Genomic DNA, 21,941 nt, shown 5'->3' on the forward strand with positions numbered 1-21,941 from the left:
TACACTATTTATACTCACACAATATGTGAGTTACAACTTACAACCAGGAGATTTATGGAGATTTATGAGTATTGAAACATATTCAATTTTCTCAAAAGTTTCAGTCATAATCTCAGTCATAACAACAGAGGTTATATGACTATTAGAATTTGTAACATTTACCATATTGATGGCCGTTCAAAATTCAATAAAAAGCTTAATCAATTAATAAGATAAATAAGTAATCCGTAAATGCGTTTGAGGTCGTATTCGAAGTCATTTTCATGGAGGTCGACGGCTAAGAAGGAACGCATGAAATAATTTGGATTTTCAATGGCTTTAGTTGCTAAATGAATCTAGTCAGTACTCTATAATAATATGTATAAGGAGAAAGAGATGAGATGGAAATTGGAGTTGAGTAGGCAATTAAATTGTTGAAAAAGACGATGAAGAAGTTACAAATCAATTCAATGTAGAGATTTGCTGCACTAGTCACTAGTATATTACTAATTGGAGACCATTGTGGTGCAAATACGGAGTGTATAAGTGTATAACCAATCCATTAAAACTTGTTTCGAGTAAGTGGAGGAGCTGTAATTTAGGAGTTGATATCATCTGTCCCATTATTTTTATCTTATCATGCGGAGTGTATAACCAAATCTAAGTAAAAGAGTTAAATTTAATGAGTTGAATTAGCGTTAAAAGATTATCAATATTCCGTTGACGCGAACACATGACATGAATCATGATACACCGCAGCCAATAGCAGGTGGAGGGGCCGTATTTAGGAGTTGAGATCATCTGTCCTATTTTTGTCTTATCTCTCGTCCCATTATTTATATCTTGCCACGCATCATCATTCACATAATAAAATTGATAGCAAGCTTAAGTTAATGATGTGTCACAAAGAAAGTATAACAAAACACAAAATGAGACAGAAAACAGAGTAGAGAATCCGCCTCGTAATTAGATGGGAGAAATCTGGGCTCTCTTTTGATTCCTGGACGAATTCGCACTTTCGCAGTTGCTTAGGGACTTTCGAAAAGGCCTAGTTTTAGTGTATGGGTTGTGTGTAGTGTGACGATGGCCCATTTATGCTTCTTGTTAGGCCCAACTTGTTCAATGGCCTGGATTGATAGGTTATAACTTTTAAGTGTAAACTAGTATTGGTGCCCGGCTTTGTCCGGGCTACCTCTACTTACCATTAATTTTTTTTCATGAAATAAAATTACTTAAAAGTTGCATAACCCATAAATTTATCATTAATATATTTTCTATGCATATCCTAAAATTACGATGAAATAATTCTGAGACATATTCACTACTCCCGCTATTAATATTTTACTCTTATTAATGAAACAATAGTAATAATATTTCACTAATTGCCCGTAATCATTGTTACTTTCACTACTCCCGTCGTAATTATTGTTACTGTAACTACTGCCGCATTAATATTGATAATTTCACTACTCCCACCGTAATTATTATTACTTTCACTATTGCCGCATTAATATTGATTATTTCACCACTCCCGTTATTGTTTCTACCACTTTCACTAATCTCGCTGATAATATTGTTACTTTTGCTATTCAAATAAGTGATTACTACAATTCTTTTCTTTACTGACAAAATTATTTTTACTACTTAGGCATGCAATTTTAAGAGAATTATATATTTATATAAATATGTTACATATATGCATTAAATCAAATCGAAAGAATTATGCAATATTATATATTATGGAATCTAACTTGAATTATTTATAACCTACTTAATTATATTTTTGTATATTAAATAATTAACATCTCTATACATCTAATAAACTATAAAGTTTAATAAAATTGCATAAATTTTAAATTTAATATATAATTTTATGATGATATAATTAATACCATAAGTGTGCATGTTTATACTAAATAATTATTATATTTTAAAAAAATTGACCATATTTTAGTCTTTTATAAATATTTAGGAAAATTACTAAGCATCTTCTTTCTTTTAGTCTCCTTGAAATTGTCCATCTTAATTAATTATTTTATTTTAAGGAAATTGACCATGTTTTAGTCTATTACAAATGTTTAGGAAAATTACCAAGCTTCTACATAATTTAATTTTAATCCAAACTATATAATATTTGCATGAGATCCCTTAATCGGGCCATCACACGGTGCTATTAATTTAAAACTATATAGTATAATTAATTTGTATAAATTTCTTTAATTACATTGAAATCCCTTGGTTTCTGGATTTAATATATAGTATTGATTGATTACAAATAACTCCCTTATATAATTGACTTTTTTGAAATAACTCTCTTTATAAAATTTTTATCACAATAACTCCTTTTTAAAACATATACACTAAAACTAGGCCTTATTTTTTAATTTTCCGGCCTAAAAGACATTTTCCCCTTCATTTTCTATTTTTATAAGATCTTAAATTACTATTCTACCCATTTACTCACTAGGTTGTCCATTAAAATGACGAATTTATACCCGGTTCTTCGTATATAATGCATGATTTGAGTGAATTAACAATAAACTTTGTTTATCAGTTTTGAAAGAGGTTTGGAATTGATCAAGAGTTATGAAAAATAAGTAGCAATATAGGGATTATGTTATAAGTAAGGGTGAATCGTTCAAATTATAAAATAAGAGTAAATTATAACTCCCTTATATAATCATCTTTTTTTAAATAACTCCCTTTTATAATTCTTTATCCAAATAACTCCCTTATAAAACTTCTTTTTCAACAAATCAATGCCTCTTCAACGAAACTAGATTTATTTTTTATAATTTGGTCGATTTACCCTTCTTATAGCGTAATCCCTACATCGCTACTCTGAACGAAGAAGAATCAAGCATAAATTCGTCGTTTTGTCTTATTTTAAAGAACAACATAGTGAGTAAACGGGCAGAATAGTAATTTAACATCTTATATAAGTGAAAAATGAAGGAAAACCTATTTTTTAGCCGAAAAATTAAAAAATAAGTTTCATTGCGGTGAAGAGGCATTGATTTGTATAAAAACCTGTTTTAAAAGGGAGTTATTTGAATAAAAAATTATATAAGGGAGTTATTTCAAAAAAGTCGATTATATAAGGGAGATATTTATAATTTATTCTATAAATAAATTTAGTTTCAATGAAGACGTATTGATTTGTATAAAAATATGTTTTAAAAAGGAGTTTTTTAAATAAAAATTTATAAAATAGAGTTACTTCAAAAAAGTCGATTGTAAAAGAGAGTTATTTATAATTTACTCTAATTTTAATTTATGATTGTTTAATTGAGACATCCTTTTTGCTAATCGCTAGCATTTTATTTTTGCTGATCACTAGCATAAATTTAATCTATTTTCGCCATCTTATTAGCCATTATCAGATGGTTGTGCATAAGCAGGTGGTTTCTGATGGAAAACGAAATTTAAGTTGAACAATATTATACTTGAATTGATCCAAATCGCTTGTGTTCAGTTGGTTTGCAGTCTATGTAACTATAAAATGTTAAACCAAATATCTAAATTAATACGTAAGAAATGAATATTGTTCTGTTAAATTCGACAATGGTATAGGTCGTACTCAAACGGAGGAGAAAGAGTCAACAATACAAGCCCAAGAGAGCTTCACTCTAAAATCAATTGACAAAAAAGGGAGTAGCCCCTTGCAAGTGGTAATTCTTCCCTCTCTTTTATCAATGTGGGACAACCCTCACATGTTAAACTTTAAGTTTCTTCACACTCCCCACTTTTCACAAGCAGACTGGACAAATTCAACTTCAACTGAGCAACTTTGCACGCCCATCTGTAAACATGGCCCAATATGAACTCAGACCGGACAATATTCAACTGAGCAACTTTGCTCGTCCGACTGCAAACTTGGCCTATTAAACCCAGGTCTGTAGCCATGGGCTCTGATACCACTTGTTGTGCGGAAGCGTGAATATCTCGTGTTAGTGTAATACTACGGTTTTATGGGTCTTAGGGTACTCTACCGAGTAGGGCTTACTCTGTCGAGTAAGTATGGTTTTACGCAAAACAGTAGTCTGTCTGATGGGCACTCGATCGAGTAAGCTTGACACTCGATCGAGTCAGGGTCACTCGATCGAGTAAGTGACTTACTCGATCGAGTAAGTCGGTTAACGGGTGGTTTGCGACGGGTTTGTTAATAATGCGGATTGATATATAATATTCCGTCACCTTTTTCCTTAAACACTTTTTATAACCTAAAATCATAAAAGAGAAGATTCAAGTTACGTTGCTTCATCCTCATCGCATTATTAGCAAATCCCGGAGCTAGGAGTGTCGGTTATCGTCGTTCTTTACATCTTTGTGATCCTTGCGTCGAGGGTAAACTTTACATATAATTTTTATATCGTTTTGTGTAAGTTGGTTAAACCCCAATTGGGTGATTTGGGGGTTTTTGCGATTTATGTGATTGTATGCATGTATGTATGTATAGGAGGAGGATTCGTTGAGGAGAGATTCTGAGTTAGCTGCTTGATCATCTTTTATCGGTGTTTGCATTTCAGGTAGGGTTTCCCTACTCGGTATTAATTACACGGCATGGTTGATATTGATGTTGTTAGTATTGTTGTTGTTGAGTAATTATCGTATTGGATTCTGATTTGATGGTTGGTGGTAGAAGTATTGTGATTACTGTATAACTGTCTGTGATCTTCGGGGTGCGTCCCTGGCTGAGTGGAGTCACTTGCGGGAGTGGCTTCACGCCCTTGATTCGCCTTCTGTGGAACCCGCCACAGAAGGGATGTGCACATTAATGAACATGGGTTTATCGCTCGATGGAGATGAGCGGGGGTTAAGTGGGAACGGCTGCGGTCCCCCACTGGCGGCGAGGAGTACCTGTTGCGATGGGTACTCTGGCAGGGCTACACACTTTAGTGTGTAGTCAGTTATGTGGAGATTGGAGATGGAGACTGGGGTTGTGTTGAGTTGTTTGAGCTGTTTGTGTATTTGTTTCATTGTGGCGTTGTTTTCGTGTAATTAGTACTAACCCCGTTAATTGTTTTAAAAACTGTGGTGATCCATTCGGGGGTGGTGAGCAGTTGTTGAGCAGGTATGAGGAGATACGCTTGGGTCAGCTGGGATGAGACACACGAAGCAGTGTTAGAGTCTTCCGCTGTTTTGGACTAGTTGTTTAGTACATTTGGTTTTGGGAACATTGTATTTCACTTTTATCAGTTTTGGCTTTTGGACATGTAATCACTTTAAACTATATTGTTATTTAAATATGTTTCTTCATTGTCATTTGATTATCATTGCCTCGGGTAACCGAGATGGTGACGTTCTCATACCATGAGTGGTCCTGGTAAGGCACTTGGAGTATGGGGGTGTCATAGTTAGGCTACTCCCACAACCTACAACCCAACTTCTAGATATCCGAAACATCACACGTCTTGATAACCTCCCCTTAGCCGACATACCATGTTACCACGAGCCATGTCTTATACTACATGTCACCGCCTGGTCAAGTGAGTGCCTTCACATGCTCCTGAACTTGTAGCTTCTAATATTGGATCAGATAACAAATATCAGATTTCGGATATTAATTTTCAGACTAGATATCAATATTAAAAAATTGGAAATTCGGTTTCGGGAATTTATTTTAGATCGAATATCTTATCCATGCTCTACCCTAAAGGTTGTAAATTATAGGAGGTGGCAAGTTGTGGTGGACAAAGGTGGTTGTTTGTTGGGAAGGTAGGCAGGCAGTGGGAGAAGGGAGACGTTTGTTTATAAGGTGGGCAGGGGTGGTGGATGTAGTCAGCAATGGGGGAGGGTAAGCGATAAGAAGGCAGGCAGAAGGGTGGCTAGCGGTGAGAAAGGGTGTTATAAATAGTTAAGGAAAAGTAATGGAAAAAAGAATGCATGGATGCTTACAACGAGAAGGATAAAATGGGTGATGTTGTACTCCGTACATGATTAACTGAAAGACTAAAGTGCATAGCCTAAACAAAATCTCTAAAGATTTAAAAACATTTATCTCACCTATCTAAATGATATAGTAGCATGTGACTTATTTCAATTTTGCGAAAAATTTATAACTTAAGAAAAAGCAACTGAATTTAAATTGCCTACAAGACGGAATGAGTTATTCGCCATCAATAGGTTTTGCTTAAAACAGAATCATATTTGTTTTAGGGTTATTTAATGACAATAATCCAACCTAAGTCCCCCATTCCCCATTTAATCCAACCTATTGATTATCCCATATTAATCTGATCTTTCCTATCATTTAACCTGTATTGATCTCGTCCCATATTTGACCTGCTAAAACCGGTTGCCCAACAGGTCATGATGTAGGCGCAATTCTTTTCTATTTTTTTTTGTTTACTTCTTCATTTCTCCATTGTCATTCCTCAAACCTTCCTCTTCGTTCTTCATAAAGCCCATCCTTCAATCACCCAAAACAATACAAATTGGACATCACCACACAAATTCGACACCTGAGCCCCAAACTTACAACAACCCAAAAAATTAAAAGGAAAATTAAAAATGTAGAAAATCCCCACAATTCAACCATCAAAAATCAACACCATCAAGCATTACCACCATATCCGACACCAGCCGCATCACCATTAATGAGTTAACATCACAATTAATGAATTAACAAGTAATTTTTATGAAAATAGTGATACCCAGATCAAAGGAGCATTTGATTAGATTCTTCAAGTTGGCTTCAAGCAAGCCGTGGTAGATTTTAATGGCCGATTTACGGCTTTGCGTCAACGACAAATGTAGTGGTAGGTATGGGGATGAAAGAAGAGAGCGGATCTGGGATGTAGTGGACATGGGAGAAGGCAGACAAAGGGAGAGGGTAAAACTGGCGGTAGCACTGTAAGCAGTGATGGCGTCAGTTGGTGAGGTGGATGTTGGCGGCAATAGGTGGATGTGGTGGTTGTGGCGGCAGGTGGATGTGGTGTTGACAGCAGTTGGATGGTGTCTGACTCTTTGTGATATGGTTGGTTAGTGAGAATGGAAGGTCTAAGGAAAAAGATAGTAAAAGGTGTTTAATACAAAGGATAACCTCTTTAACAGGTTGCCCATTCAAAGTATCAAAATAAGTTAAATGATGGGAAAGATCGGATTAATATGGGATAATCAATAGGTTGGATTAAATGGGGAAGGGGAGACTTAGGTTGGATTATTGTCATTAAATAACCCTTTGTTTTATTATTAGGATATTCCGCTAGGCCCATTAGGGTTAGGTTACAAGATATGGCGGCTATCGTATAGGTTTTAGGATATTGTGATTTATTATATGGGTTTTTGTAACATGTGCCGATTTTCAAGATTAATACACTAATTATGGTAAATATGAGTTTCAACTCTAATTTATCATTAAATATTCTCAACAATATTTTCCTACTTAGCTTATTATCATGTGCCCTAAGGGGCACATGTTAGAAAATCCGTTATTATATATATCCTCCTTGTATTCTGATCAGTCATCACAAATCAATAGTACAACTATCGTTTATGTTCTTCTACCTCCTTGTGAATCTTAACATTTATCAATAAAACTGATTTAAATATTATCATATGATGTTAATAAGGACAAAACTTTTGACATTTACTACACAACTTATCATGATACTCGTATTTGATATCTATTTGACCCGTCTTAAAATGTATGACTAAAGTTGTGATTGGCCATTACTTTTCTGGTACAAATAGTCCTATATGACTCTAGTCACACTACAATATGACTCAGTCTTCACTCACCAATCACTACTCATCAAGAAACAATTAATTCTCCCGAACGGCTTGTCGACACACCACTATCACAACTTGGTATAAAACTCGTGACCAAATACATAAAACTCCTAACACATTCACACAACACTAACAAACACTCGAAACCAAAATGCGTTCCTACAACCGTAACCGTAACCACAAATCTCCGGGAGCCACACCAGCCACCCCGACCACCACACTATCTCTTCTTCTTCTCGCTCTCGTAACAGCAGCCTCCGCAGCGGTACCGCCATACGCTTGCGAACCATCGAACCCACACACAAAAACATACACATTCTGCCGAGCAGACCTGCCGGTGAGGCAACGGGCACGTGACTTAGTTGCAAGACTCACATTGGATGAAAAAGTGTTGCAATTAGTTAATACTGCACCTGCTATTCCCCGTCTCGGTATACCGGCTTACGAATGGTGGTCTGAAGCGTTGCACGGTGTTGCTAATGCTGGTCCTGGTGTTACTTTTCAAGGGACTATACACGCTGCTACTAGTTTTCCTCAAGTTATTCTTACTGCTGCTTCTTTTGATGCCAGGCTTTGGTATCGCATTGCTCAGGTATTTTTTTACTCTTTTAATCATCGTCCAGTTCAAGGTAAACAAATAACTGAGACGTAACTAGTTCAGTAATAGTATTAACTACTCCTTCCGTCTCATTCATTTGTTTATTTTTTTTATTCTTTATGAGTGATATTTTAATCAAAAGTAAACAAACGATTGAGACGAGAAAGTATTAAGAATCTGTCATTATCCGATAAATTAGTACTGCCAATTAGATACTGAACATGTAATATATTCAATTTTGTGAGTATAAAAATACCAAATATTGCCAATTAGATCGCTGGTTTGGATGATCTATTTTGTATTTCTTCGGCCTCAACCGATTCAAAATACATTTGGTTAAAATACTCATCACAAATGAATAAAAAACCTAAAGAATTGTTTGAGATGGAGGGAGTAACAAATGTAGATTAAGTTATAAGTGTCAATTAAGAGTTAAAAACTTGTAAAAGTAATGGAAGAACGAAGGTGACTGGTAGAAAACAACTTGCCTTATTTTAAGGTACAGTGTAGAGAGTATTAGATGACGTTTATAGTCAACACAAATCTGGATTATTATTATTAATTAATTATAAATCAAAGAGGGTGGAGAGATATGATACCCTATGGTGTATTTTAGTGACAGTAATTCTTTGTATTTATTGATAATAATTGATGTGGGTTTCCATCTTAATCATTTGTTTTTTTTTCTTAAAAAATACTCCTGTGGTTCTCTTAAAAAAATGAAAGTAAACAATTGACGAGGACAGGGCGGTAGAAGCAATGATTTTTTGGGTCATTGTTTTCGGTCATGTCAGTAGTATTGTATCTTTGCAGTTACTAAATTGCTGTGCAAGATCATCTTATTACAATTATGCGTTCAACATAAGGGATACGGAATATGAAAATATACGCTAGTTTACTAATGCAACGTCATCCTCCCACAATTTAATTTATTTACTGAAAGTTAAAAATGATGACACGTTTATGTTTGAATGGAAAAGGTGATAGGAAAGGAAGCAAGAGCAGTATACAATGAAGGACAAGCAAAAGGAATGACATTTTGGGCACCAAACATAAACATTTTCAGGGATCCGAGATGGGGCAGAGGACAAGAAACTCCAGGAGAAGACCCTTTGGTAACTGGCAAATATGCAATCTCCTATGTTAGAGGAATTCAAGGGGATAGCTTTCAAGGCGGCCAGTTGATTCCGGGTGGTCACCTTCAAGCTTCCGCGTGCTGTAAACACTTTACTGCCTACGACTTGGACCGCTGGCACAATGTCACTCGTTATGCCTTTAATGCCCAAGTAAGTCCTTGATCCTATAATTTATCCACAGTTCCCACATCCCTCTTTCTGAATGAATCATGCCTTGTGCATATAGAGCTGAATATTGTTTGGACTGCATTCGGGTAGTGACACATTAGACTGTAATGACTGATTCCGAGATTTTGATAATAATGGTGTGGGTCGATATTGGAATGGACTTAACATGAGTTCGACTTTTCAAAATCTTTGAGATCGGATTAATAATTCCGTGTAATAATGTGGTAATAACTGATAACATGTTATTGTCTCAATAGTCTTGAATGTAGAGTGCTGATAACGTAGGAGTGGACCATTGTACTGATAAAGACTACCCACCCTTTAATCCATATATCTTGTTACTTTGTGACCAGTTGAGTAGTGGGACTAAACTGTCATGATTTTGGGAAAAGGGAGCATGAAAATTGGGACTTAGTTCAAAGATTCTTTCTTGACTCAAAACATTGTCCCATGAAATTTGGCACTCTATTCTATAACACCAAATTATCAGTGTATCTCAGTATCTGTTTTTGTATTGAAAACATAGATTAATTGTTATTAGTAGAGGCTTAAACATTAGACCGGATGGTAGTGGGTCCAAGACCCAACCCGACTCGATCCAGACTCATCAGGTCAGACCCAAATGGGGCAAGTCTGGGTCTCACTTTCTCGGATCCAATGGGTATGGGCCGGATCTGGTCCTCCAATAATAAGTCTGGTATGGGGCTGGGTCTAGGTTACGAGACCCAAACCGTTATTTAATAAAAAAAAGCTAAAAAATTGTCGGAACTTTGTAAAACATGCGCACTAGTGCACATCACAGACATTCACAAATCACAATAGACCAAGACATGGTATTTAGTATTCACAAAGACTAGCAGCCAAGTACTCCCTCTTACCCCCACCCCACATAGATTAGCAGCAAACTAGACGGACAATGATGGCGACTGCGAGAAGTGACCTGATCAGCATGTGACTACCAGTAACAGTGAACGTCCTTAATAGGAAACCAAACACGAACATCACCTAGTTAATAACTTGAGCTTCAACGATCGAAATAAGACATTTAACATTAGGAAATCGTAAATGTGGGAGGTGGATGGAATAGTGTATGACTGGTAATCCAAGGCGGTGAGTTTTAACTCAAATTGATCCATACGCTGCACTCTGATCCTGAGGAAGTGAACAGATGGGAACTCGTCGTCTATAGAAAACACCTTACTGGCCAAACACATGAACCCACCCTTGCCATAAAAAGTAAAGATGGAATCAAAGGCAGCAACGGCTATATCAACTCTTTGAAGTGGGCTTTTTCATGCTGAATCAGTGGATCACAAAAAAAAAAATTATTAGCTTGTCGAAATTCAGGTGCACGGGTAGAGCCAAACCCAACCCGGTCTGGTCGGGTCTGGGTTTGTGCGCTCACGGGTTCAGCCGTTCAGGTCGGGTCTGGTTCTGGTCCCGACCAGACCTGACCCGTTGCCATCCCGAATCTATGCAAAACAATATGTTGCACTGAAATGGAAAAACATTGTTTAGTACATAAAGTTTTAAGAGTTTCACAAATCATAACATTTACATATAACTAAAGCAAGTGCACAAGATTAGCAAATTATCATATTTACGAGTTGCGACTCTATAACCTATGGTTAAACAGTATCTTAACTTAATAGGGTTGGTCCATTCTAGCTGAGTATGTTTTAGAAGGAGGACTTAACCTTTCCGCGCTTGTTTCTAGCTTAGCTGTGAGCCTGTGATGAATGATAATCTGGACTCAGCTCGAAACTTGTTAGCAAAAAAAATATAACTATCATGACTCTCTTTGCACCAGAAAAAAATAACTTTAAGTCTTTAACCTTGTACTTTGACGGGATTATTAACTGTAGGTGACTGCACAAGATCTGGCAGATACATATCAGCCTCCATTTGAGAGCTGCATACACAAAGGGAGAGCTAGTGGTATTATGTGTGCCTACAACCGCGTCAATGGGGTTCCTAATTGTGCCGATTACAATCTATTAACCAAAATAGCGCGAGGAGAATGGGCTTTTGATGGGTACATTCCACACCCATCATCTTAATCATCAATGTTTTGTTGGTAGAACAAATATGGCAGGAAAATGACCTGAAATTGACAGTCATAGCAATGCTTCAGGTACATTACCTCGGACTGTGATGCAGTATCTATCATTCATGATGATCAAGGTTATGCAAAAGCACCGGAAGATGCAATTGCTGATGTCCTCAAAGCAGGTATTTGCAGAATTACAGTCTCTGTCTGTATTTCCGTTCGCTATTCTAATAGTTCTAAATTCTCATAGGTGATAGAAAATACTCAAATTCTTGTAGAAACCTGTCTGATATTAAGTTTTTACTAGATTATACCAATTAGTCACCTAATAGGTTAAGGTAACGTACTCTTAAACTCAATGAATAGTTCTTAAATTAAGTACTATTATTCGGGTTTTTGAACTCTGTATTTTACAATGAAAAAATGATAATTGCTGAGCTATAATGATTAAGAGATCCCACAGATTTAGTAGTGTTAACGTGTATTTACTGAATTACTGTATACTGATGCAACAATACGTCACTGTCAGACACTGACTAACAAAAATGGGTTAATTTACTACCAAATTTACAGGAATGGATGTTAACTGCGGTTCCTACCTGAAAAACTATACAAAATCAGCAGTTTTAGAAAGAAAAGTAGCACAAGCAGAGGTAGACAGGGCCCTCATAAACTTGTTTGCAGTAAGAATGAGATTGGGTTTGTTTAATGGTAACCCAAAAAGGCTACTATACGGGAATATTGGGCCTAACCAAGTGTGCACACGAGAGAACCAGGCGTTAGCTCTTGAAGCTGCTCAATCGGGGATCGTTCTCCTGAAGAATAATGCCAAGCTACTCCCTCTCTCTAAAGGGAAACCCATATCACTCGCTGTCATAGGCCCTAATGCCAATAACGCTTCAACGCTTCTAGGCAACTACCATGGTCCTCCATGCTCATCCATTTCCCCACTTCGTGCCTTGCAAAACTATGTCAAGGATACAAGGTACTACTTGTGTTCCAACTGTTCACATTTTACAAAACTATGTCAAGGATACAAGAATTAATTCATGCAACATTTGTGCAGATACCACCCGGGTTGTTATAATGTGGAATGTTCAACAGCTTCTATCCAAGATGCAGTGGGGGTTGCTAAGGGAGCAGACTACGTGGTCTTGATAATGGGCCTTGACCAAACACAGGAAAGGGAAGACTATGACCGCACAGACTTGATTCTTCCAGGGCAGCAACAAATTCTCATTAGAAAGGTGGCTAGAGCTGCAAAAAGGCCGGTGGTGCTGGTGCTTCTTTGTGGGGGTCCTGTTGATGTTACCTTTGCGAAAGTTGATCCTCGTATAGGCAGCATTATATGGGCTGGTTACCCTGGTCAAGCCGGTGGTGTTGCCCTCGCCCAAGTCATTTTTGGAGATCACAATCCAGGTATAGGGATTCTCTAAATCCAATCAATTAAGTTTAAATAAATTGAACAGACCCAAAGTAGATCTGACTTCAAGTGACCTAAGTCACCTGACCCAACCCAAAATGATCCCAATTGACCAAAAATGAGTAATTTGAATCAAAGCTTTTATAGCCATGCCCTAAAATGAACATATCAGCCAGTCCCGACTCCCGAAGTTTGTAACTTTGTAACCTAAAGTAAACTGTGCCCAAACTAACCTGTATCAGAATGACTCTATATGCCTGCACACCCAAAATGACCTGAACTTGTGAGGATTGGACCTAAATCTGCCCAAGCGACCGGTTGCCTGAATCTAGCCTCCATATGACTAATCTAGACTGAAAATTATATTTTTCAGATTGGATTTGTTGGTAAGATATTGAAATTTTGAGTTGGTTAAAGTTTTTTCACTTGATTCTGAAAAGTGCACATATTGTGAACATGCAGGTGGAAAATTACCTATGACTTGGTATCCAAAACAATTTGTCAGAGTGCCTATGACAGACATGAGGATGAGAGCAAACCGTTTGACAGGATATCCAGGGCGCACTTACAAGTTCTACCTAGGGAAGAAAGTCTTCGAGTTTGGCCATGGAATGAGCTATACATCCTACTCTTACAAGTTTGTTTCAGTTCCGCAGACATCTCTCAACATGACATCAGTAGGTACAGTCAAGACGGTCGAGGACCCCAACTACTCCACTCGATATGCTGTAGTTTCTGATATGGAATCAGAATCTTGCAAAGCCATGAAATTCTCAGCTATAGTGGGAGTTCAAAATGACGGTGAATTGGCAGGAAAGCACCCAGTCCTGCTATTCATAAAGCAGGAAAAAGCGAGTTCTGAAAGCCCGATAAAAAAGTTAGTTGGGTTCGAGACTGTAAGATTGGAAGCGGGAAATAAAGCCGAAATTATGTTTGAATTGAGCCCTTGTGAGCACCTTAGCAGGGCAGACCAAGATGGGCTTATGATTGTTGAAGAAGGTACTCATTACTTAGTTGTGGGTGATCAGCAGTTTCCCATCAATGTTCATGTTGCCTAACCAATAACACCATTCATCGCGATGTATTGAATCGAATCTTAGTTCAATTTATGGAAATTGGGCATTCGATATGTTTTACTTTACATTAGCTTTTGTACTTTGGATCTTAATGTAAAAACGGAAAAAAATGATTTTCCGAAATTTTGTCAGGGGAAAAAGAAATTTATAGTGTCTGCACATTGGCTATACTTTCAACTGAGCTTCAAAGTTTAACTATGGTGATTCGAGTACATGCTGATTTCTGTTGTGAGCTGTATATAAGCCGCGCTCCGCCTCCTAACAAGTTTACCACAGAGAAGAGCAGTAGTTTGGAAATAATACTCTTAATGATAGTAAGATAACTTACTAATGACAACAAATACGCATATTACAGGCGATAATAGTAACACTTAATAATCAAAGTATTAGTCGATATATAAACCACTTAGGTTCTGCTAAGGCCACACCGGCTCATAAACAACTAAATTTAAACCTCGTCCTCGTTGATCACATATTGTTGCATGAGTTGAGCGCAGAAGTTCATGGGCTGGTCCATCAAGAAACCCATGTTGTTGGCATAACGGTCGTTGGAGACAATGCCATTGTTGCTGGTGAGGACTACGCGGGAACGGTCACGTCCAGGGTCGGCCAACTTGCACTTCCTGTGAGGGCTGCTTACGAGCATGGCGTCACACACATTGTTCTTCTGGTCTTTCTCCACGTAGATCTTGTATGACCCGGTGTCATCGGTTAGAGCCTCGGCCTCGTATAGGACTTCCTGCGTTGATCGGTGACGGCATTGCACCTTCACCTTAGCACCTATTTTGGTTTCAAGAAACTGTGTTAGATTCCTTTCATCATTCAAGAATAAAATTTCTGGGTAAATCAAATTACTTTTTTTTTTTTTTGGCGGCGGTAAATCAAATTATTAGCTGTCTAATAACTGCATCATAACCAAATCCGTTTTTAGAGGTTTGGTCACTATTATCTGATACTTAGAAAATCCACTCTCTCACAAAAATGTTACTCCCTCCGTCCCAATCATCATCCCTCACAAAGAATAATAAACGATAAACAAATGATTAGACGGAGCGAGTAAATTTGTGAAATACCCACATTGACATTTAGGAATAATCTAGTTGATGTATTTTCGGAGAATTATCCTATTGTCGAATGTCGATGCAATCGAATATCAAGCCGATTGAACATTAAAATAATCTTAATCAATAAACCAAGTATCAAGATCCAGTTTCAAAATAACAAATTCATTATTTAATAATTGATTATGACTAGTTTAGTCAACATCAGTCAAAACACAAAGATTTAAGTCTTCCCACAAACCCAGACAAAAAACATCATCATTATAAAATACAGTTAATCTTGCTTGAGACCGTCTTAATTAAGACTTCTCACAATCTCCTTTAATTTTCACCTTTATTTTAATCGGGGTGACACACATCTTAAATAAGACGGTCTTAAACAAGAATTCAAATAATTTAGCATAATAGTTCGTATAAAATAGGAAAATGAGATGGCGCCATCCATTTTGATCTAAAAAGAAAAAGATTTAAGGAAGAAGACCTTGGATAAAAGTGGAGGCAGAGGTTTCGAACCCGGCTCGGCATGGATCACAGTAAACACGACCGCGAACACAGTAGGGTTGTCTCCTTTTCTTCTCAGCTGGCCTGCTTGCCATTGTTATTACTGGTAGTAGACATAGTACCAACAATGTAATTGCTGCTATTTTCGCCATTTTTGGTTAGTTGCTTCAATCTTAAGGTTTGTTTGCGGAGATTTAGGGAGAATAAAGAAGACAGGGAAGGTAGGGGTGGAAATGATTAAATAGGAAGAGTGAGTGTGTGAGAGCTGGAAAACGAGTCAAGTGTCGTGGGAATCTAGTTTGTCATTAACGCCCTCCGTCACGTACGCACCCAAAATTTTACGGTATCCTTAAAGTTTGACATTTTGTCCAAAATACTCAATTTTTTAATCCGTAAAGTTTTAAAAAACCATAATTCGTGTTTACAAGCTCAGAAAGTGACAATTTTTTTTTCAAATTAAATTATCTTTCCGAGAACAATGACTTGAAAAGAAAAATTGTCAAGATTGGAATTCGTGACCAAAAGATATGATCACTTAAAGTTTGTTCGGTAAAAAAAAAAAATTGACATACAAAAACTACTAGTCACGGAATCCAAATACAACAATATTTTTTTAAAATTGTAGTTTTAAAAAAGATGATCATTTAAAAAAAAAATATAATTTCTGAACTCATATAAATTAAGTATTTTAGACAAAAATCAGATCTTAAGGATACCAGGTGCATTTTCAATTTATTTTAATTTTGGAAAAAAAAAAAAAAAAGAGGGTTAATTTTTCAAGTATGAGGGAGGGTGGTCTGGCAAATTTGTCTTTGTCGGTGACTACGGTAAGGGTGGATCACATGGACTGTTTTAGACGGGAACGTTGAGAGTTGGGCAGTAACATTATTGCATTTAACTAACGGCGTTACTGATGCAGCCATTTAAAGAGTTTTGCCACTTTGGTCCGTGAATGATGTCGCTTATGGCCCACACTAGTACGGGCCCGCCCTTCATCTTGCTTCACGCGGTTTTCCGCTTTTCACTTTTATTCTACTCCGACTCATGGAACAAAAGTTTCTCGTTTAAGATAGTTTTACGATAATTTGTTACAGTAATTTTTAGTGTAAAGTCACTTAAAAGGATGATTTTGATGCTGACGACATTAATACGATTAGAATTCATATATAATGAGTATTATTTCTTATGACTTTATCAATTAAACTAGTATACATATGCACGATAATAACTATTGTGTTGTTTGAATAATATAAATGACTTTAAGATGTTTAATGTGCTTTTACTTACTCTCAAAACGCAGAAATTAAGAACATCATCTAAGTTCAACCATAATCGTCAATGTCAATATAAGCTTCTTCTTTAGTCGTGTCCTATGAAATTACTTCGACGTGATCTATTACAACTTATGAAAGAACCAATACAAAAATCAATCATTTGTACTCTTTCAATACTTTTATTTTGCGAATTATAGTCATGCGGAAATCATGCGAACATTTGTTTTCTCATGATTAGTAATTCTCACCATACTATACTATGAAATATTTTATAAAATCGATTGATCCACAAAATCAATATTACAATTACTTTGGGGAGTTGAACCCTATTATAGGTAGAGCTGTGCATCGTAGCGGGCCTACTAGGCTCGGTCTCGTGGGTTGTGTTCCAGTTGCCCGGTCAACCCGTGACACAACCCAGTCCGGGCACTATGTGATCCTCGGGCGGGGCAAGTGCCGCAACTTCTTTGGCCCGGCCTGACCAAACACTAATTTTTTTTTAAAAATACATAGGCCCGACCCTGCCCCACTACTAAGTGAGTCGGGCTACTGCCGTACCAACCCAACCCAACACTGGCCCGACCCAACTCGATTTGGATTTAGTGTCGTGCCGAGCTCCACTTCCCCAGCCCGACCCAGCCGCACCAGCCTGGCCCACCGCACACCCCTAACTATAGCACTCATTAGTCCAAGAACTATAATACGGAGTACTATGTAATTTAACTCCTAATTTATTTATAAGTAATTTCGATTAAATTCTATATTTTCCAAGTTTTAATGACTCAATTCTCAATTATTCAACTCTATTTAAGATTCAGTTCAGTTAAACTTCATTCAGTTGAGTTCAGTTCATCTTTCACAAATTAAACTCTTACTTCAATTCCATTCAATTCAACCCAACTCCTTTTACTTTAGTGCAGTTCAGTTGAAAAGAACGGGGAATAAGTTCGATTAAATCTCACTGGAAACCGGCCCACTACTTATCAGTCTAGACTCTAGGCGTGTAGATTAATCTCGGGGCCATTTCCATTGCTCATTCTCTTCACTATTATATTCATAACCCAGCCCAATATAATACACACTACACGGCCACACCTACTCGGCACTCGGCAGTATGTGGTAACTGGTATGCACGGATGTACCATCATTCCATCAGTACATTTCTCGCCTATCACAAGATTATTGTACAAGACCATCTTAGAGGTGGTAAATAGGTCAATCGAATTGGATATGTATAATAATAGGACCATTAGAGATTTTATAAACTAAGCTCGTATATTTTTCTGTATACATGAAGATGGCTCTATTTTAGTATTTTTGTCTAAGAGTATATTTGTCGGGACTCGTTACGACATTCGGTTTTACTTCTTATTAGATAATTATGAAAAAGAAAAAGAAAAAAAAGGAAAAATTTACACAAAAACACGTAAACAAACCTTATGACTCACATAAACTAATCATCCTTACCCATTGATTTAAGACTACAAGGGGAATTGGGTTTGCAAAGGACGCACAAAAATAGAAAGAATAGGAAAAAAAACGTAAGATTGTCATATGGTGAATGATGTATAACAGGGTAATATCAAGAGAGAAAACAAGATCTTTTATATCCGCACGAGGTATGATTTCAGGACCCTTCGTCGATATAAGTAATTGTTTACTGTTAAATTCAACAACGGGCCTGGGCCGCACCCAAACGGAGGAGAAAGAGTCCACACAACGCAGGTCCAAGAGGGTTCCACTCTAAAACCAACTGGCGATAGAGGGAGTAGCCCCTTGCCTTATAAGGTGATAATTCTTCTCCTCTTTTATCAATGTGGAACAACCCTCACATGTGGGAACTTTGGGTTTCTTCACACTCCCCCGCACATGTGAGGCCCACTTTTCACACAGACTGGACAAATTCATTCAACTGAGCAACTTTGCTCGTCCAGCTGCAAACATGGCCCAGTATTAACTCAGACCGGACAAATTCAACTGAGCAATTTTGCTCGTCCGACTGCAAACTTTGGCCCATGAAACTCAGGTCTTTAGCCATGAGCTCTGATACCATGTCAAGAAACCATCTCAACCAAAAGTTTAAGCTTATGGTTGAGGCCCAACTATTATAATTATTCTTATTACGCTCCCTCACTCAAATGCCCATTGGGCTTGAAGAGTGGTTAGTTGTGCACCGGCTCCCCCGTATCGTGTGCTGGGTTTCCACTTCGAGTTTTTCAGGGGTTTTGAGGTTGCCAGGATTCGAACCCGTGACCTACGGTCACACTGGCTCTGATACCATGATAGATTGAACCATCTCAACCAAAACCTTATAGCATGATAGATTGAACCATCTCAACCAGAACCTTAAGGTTTTGGTTGAGATGGTTCAATCTATCATTTACTTTGAAATAAGAGATTAGAAATAATCGGTTTATATTAGTTTTATTGTTAATTTCATCTTATGATTGTTATACCATCTCATGTTATATTTATGTTTTATATACCATAGTGATTGCCATGTTGGTACCGTAGTTATATTGCATAATTGGCCAATTGTAGCATTCGGGATACGATTATTGGTTTGAGGTGACATTATGTCGTAACCTGTGTACACAGAAGGGGGCGTTGGCTCCGGGAGTACTCCAAATATATATAAACTAAAGGGGCGTTGACCCATGAAAACTAAGGGGCGTTGGCTTGAGTGAAATTATTCTGTTCCTGTGTAGATGGAGGTGGGTCTTAGTCTCTTAGACCTGGGTGAGTGCGGATGTCCATAATGTTTCTCTTTTCAGTAATGGTATACCGGTATTAGTGTTATATGAATAAATATCCTGTTGGTATGGTAGTCATATAATGTTTCTGGGATACCGGGTTGGTCCCTGACAGGGAATACTGTATTTTGGTAAGTTATTGTATTGGTGATATGGTAATAAGGAGAATTGTATGAATCTATATATCTATATAAAAGAGAGTTTTTTCGAGCGATTCTAGAGCGTCCACATCATCAAAAATTAGTTAAGGAAAGTTTCATAGATAATATTTTACATATAAAAAATAAAGTGGAGAATCTTTTAATTATCACTATAATAAATATTTCCTATTTTATATTCAAGTGATGTTTCTAAACTTTATACAAGAACTTTTACATTTCATTTGGCAAAAAATGTCGTTACAAAAATTATGAAAATAATATAATTAGATTCGTGGTAAAATAAATGATATCATCAAAGTATAGATTTTATATCATTTGCACATATTTTAATTATGATACAAAATGAAAACGTACTAATATCAAATAATTACTATGTCCCTCACTATAATAATAATAATATGCCATAATCTACTCATCAAGCAAACTTTAACGGCGAGTTATAGGAATAGAATTTTTGCAGCTTTTAAGACTATACTTAGCACCAAAAATTATGAATGTCGTATATTTTTTATAAGTGATCTATCATGCACACACCGGACTATTATATACATGAATCATGATGCCTGATGATGGGGCATATTCTGCACCCACTGACCGAGTCAACATATTGAGCAAGATCAAAGATATCCACAGCAAGTCAACGACTTAGACAAATTAACCGACGCAAACGCGGCCCCGGTCGGCTGTCTCTTGGGTCTCGGGGGGACAACTAGCTAAATGTAGGGGCACATATCCGCGTACTCATATCCAAGACCCCTCGGCATGGAGTCAACAGGGTCCGCCGGCTTGCCATGGGTCCCTCGACCGAGGGTAGATCAGTCTTTCCACCTGCTAGCCACTTGGCCACTACGTGACAAAAGGTGAAAGTCTATAAATACTCCTCAACCCTCATTGAGGAAAGGATACACAATCTAACCTAAAACCCACTATTCATCTGATATAAACTCCCTTATCTCTCTACAATATACTTTGTCAAGTAACATACAACTTAATCCCTTTAAGTTCACTGACTTGAGCGTCGGAGTGAGTACGCTCGGTGCAAAGCCGAGCCCTCAGTTTGTTCATCGTTTCAGGAGAGACCGAGAGGAAAAGTCAAGGCAAGGAAGGACATCCATTCACCAAGCTTGCGTGGTAAACAACACTGCTCTGGAATTACACCCGGAACAATTGGCGCCGTCTGTGGGGAAAGATACTAGAAGCTAGTCAAATCCCTTACAAAAAAAAACACAAAACCCACCCAACGAGCTAAGAAGATGTCAAAACAATCAGAGATGGTGCTTGTGGAAACTGAATTCTACCAAGATGACACATTCCACAACTCTGAAATCGGGCAGTCCCCCACCGGCCGTATCACCGATACGACGAACGGGATGCCAAAGGAACAAGACACACCGCTGCCCGCCGACCAAGTCACTATCATGGGACATGTGGTTGATGCGGCTAAACCGGCTACTCCTGGAACTAATGGGCAAGACACGCCGACTCACACTCGTCACAACGACAAGAGCGGCGGCACCCCACAAAGAGACCAAGGCCCAAAAAGTGACTCCGAGAAACTTGAACGGAGCATTGGAAGAAGCGACCATGTCAAGACGCCGGGGAGCCCAGTGCCGCCGGTAGACACGAGTCCTTCCCGCACTCGCGGGAGGACGGTGTCGCCCGCAAAGACCGACGAGGCCTGCCCCGCAGGAGTGAAAAAAGTCCGACTCACCAGAGTCGGAGAAGAAGTCCGACTCACCAGAGTCGGAGAAGAAGCCCTTCCCGCCACGGGGAGAGGAGCCGGATTAAGGATGCGAGGAGCCGATCGCCGCTTTTCATTCGACACGTGGTCAGACAGCCCCTCGACGCCTATGTCCTAGAGGTCCCGGTGCCGACTAAGCTGAAGTTGCCACCTATATCATACAAAGGAGAAGGCGACCCAACCGACCACGCCGAGGCTTTCGAGTCTTACATGTCGGTATGGGAGCAACCTGATGAGGTTTGGTGCCGAGTCTTCCCAACGACTCTGCATGGGATGGCACAAAGTT

The 21,941-nt window shown here is 37.9% G+C and overlaps 2 protein-coding genes across 2 annotated transcripts; one reads left to right on the forward strand and one right to left on the reverse strand.

The window, feature by feature from the left end:
- The first annotated feature begins 7,697 nt into the window (after nucleotides 1–7,697).
- On the forward strand, nucleotides 7,698–14,359 carry LOC141605340 (putative beta-D-xylosidase 7). Its single transcript, XM_074424057.1, has 7 exons — nucleotides 7,698–8,305; nucleotides 9,292–9,597; nucleotides 11,481–11,650; nucleotides 11,750–11,847; nucleotides 12,239–12,650; nucleotides 12,732–13,084; nucleotides 13,551–14,359. Exons 1-7 carry the CDS (start codon nucleotides 7,865–7,867, stop codon nucleotides 14,144–14,146), a joined length of 2,376 nt encoding a protein of 791 aa, XP_074280158.1. The 5' UTR covers nucleotides 7,698–7,864; the 3' UTR covers nucleotides 14,147–14,359.
- Nucleotides 14,360–14,453: 94 nt separating this feature from the next.
- Nucleotides 14,454–16,005, reverse strand: LOC141605341 (major pollen allergen Lol p 11-like). The gene is made up of 2 exons (XM_074424058.1): nucleotides 15,707–16,005; nucleotides 14,454–14,944 (listed from the first exon to the last, which is right to left on the reverse strand). Exons 1-2 carry the CDS (start codon nucleotides 15,876–15,878, stop codon nucleotides 14,613–14,615), a joined length of 504 nt encoding a protein of 167 aa, XP_074280159.1. The 5' UTR covers nucleotides 15,879–16,005; the 3' UTR covers nucleotides 14,454–14,612.
- Nucleotides 16,006–21,941: the final 5,936 nt, after the last annotated feature.

This window comes from Silene latifolia, chromosome 10, assembly GCF_048544455.1.
Source record: "Silene latifolia isolate original U9 population chromosome 10, ASM4854445v1, whole genome shotgun sequence".
Taxonomy (NCBI): domain Eukaryota; kingdom Viridiplantae; phylum Streptophyta; class Magnoliopsida; order Caryophyllales; family Caryophyllaceae; genus Silene; species Silene latifolia.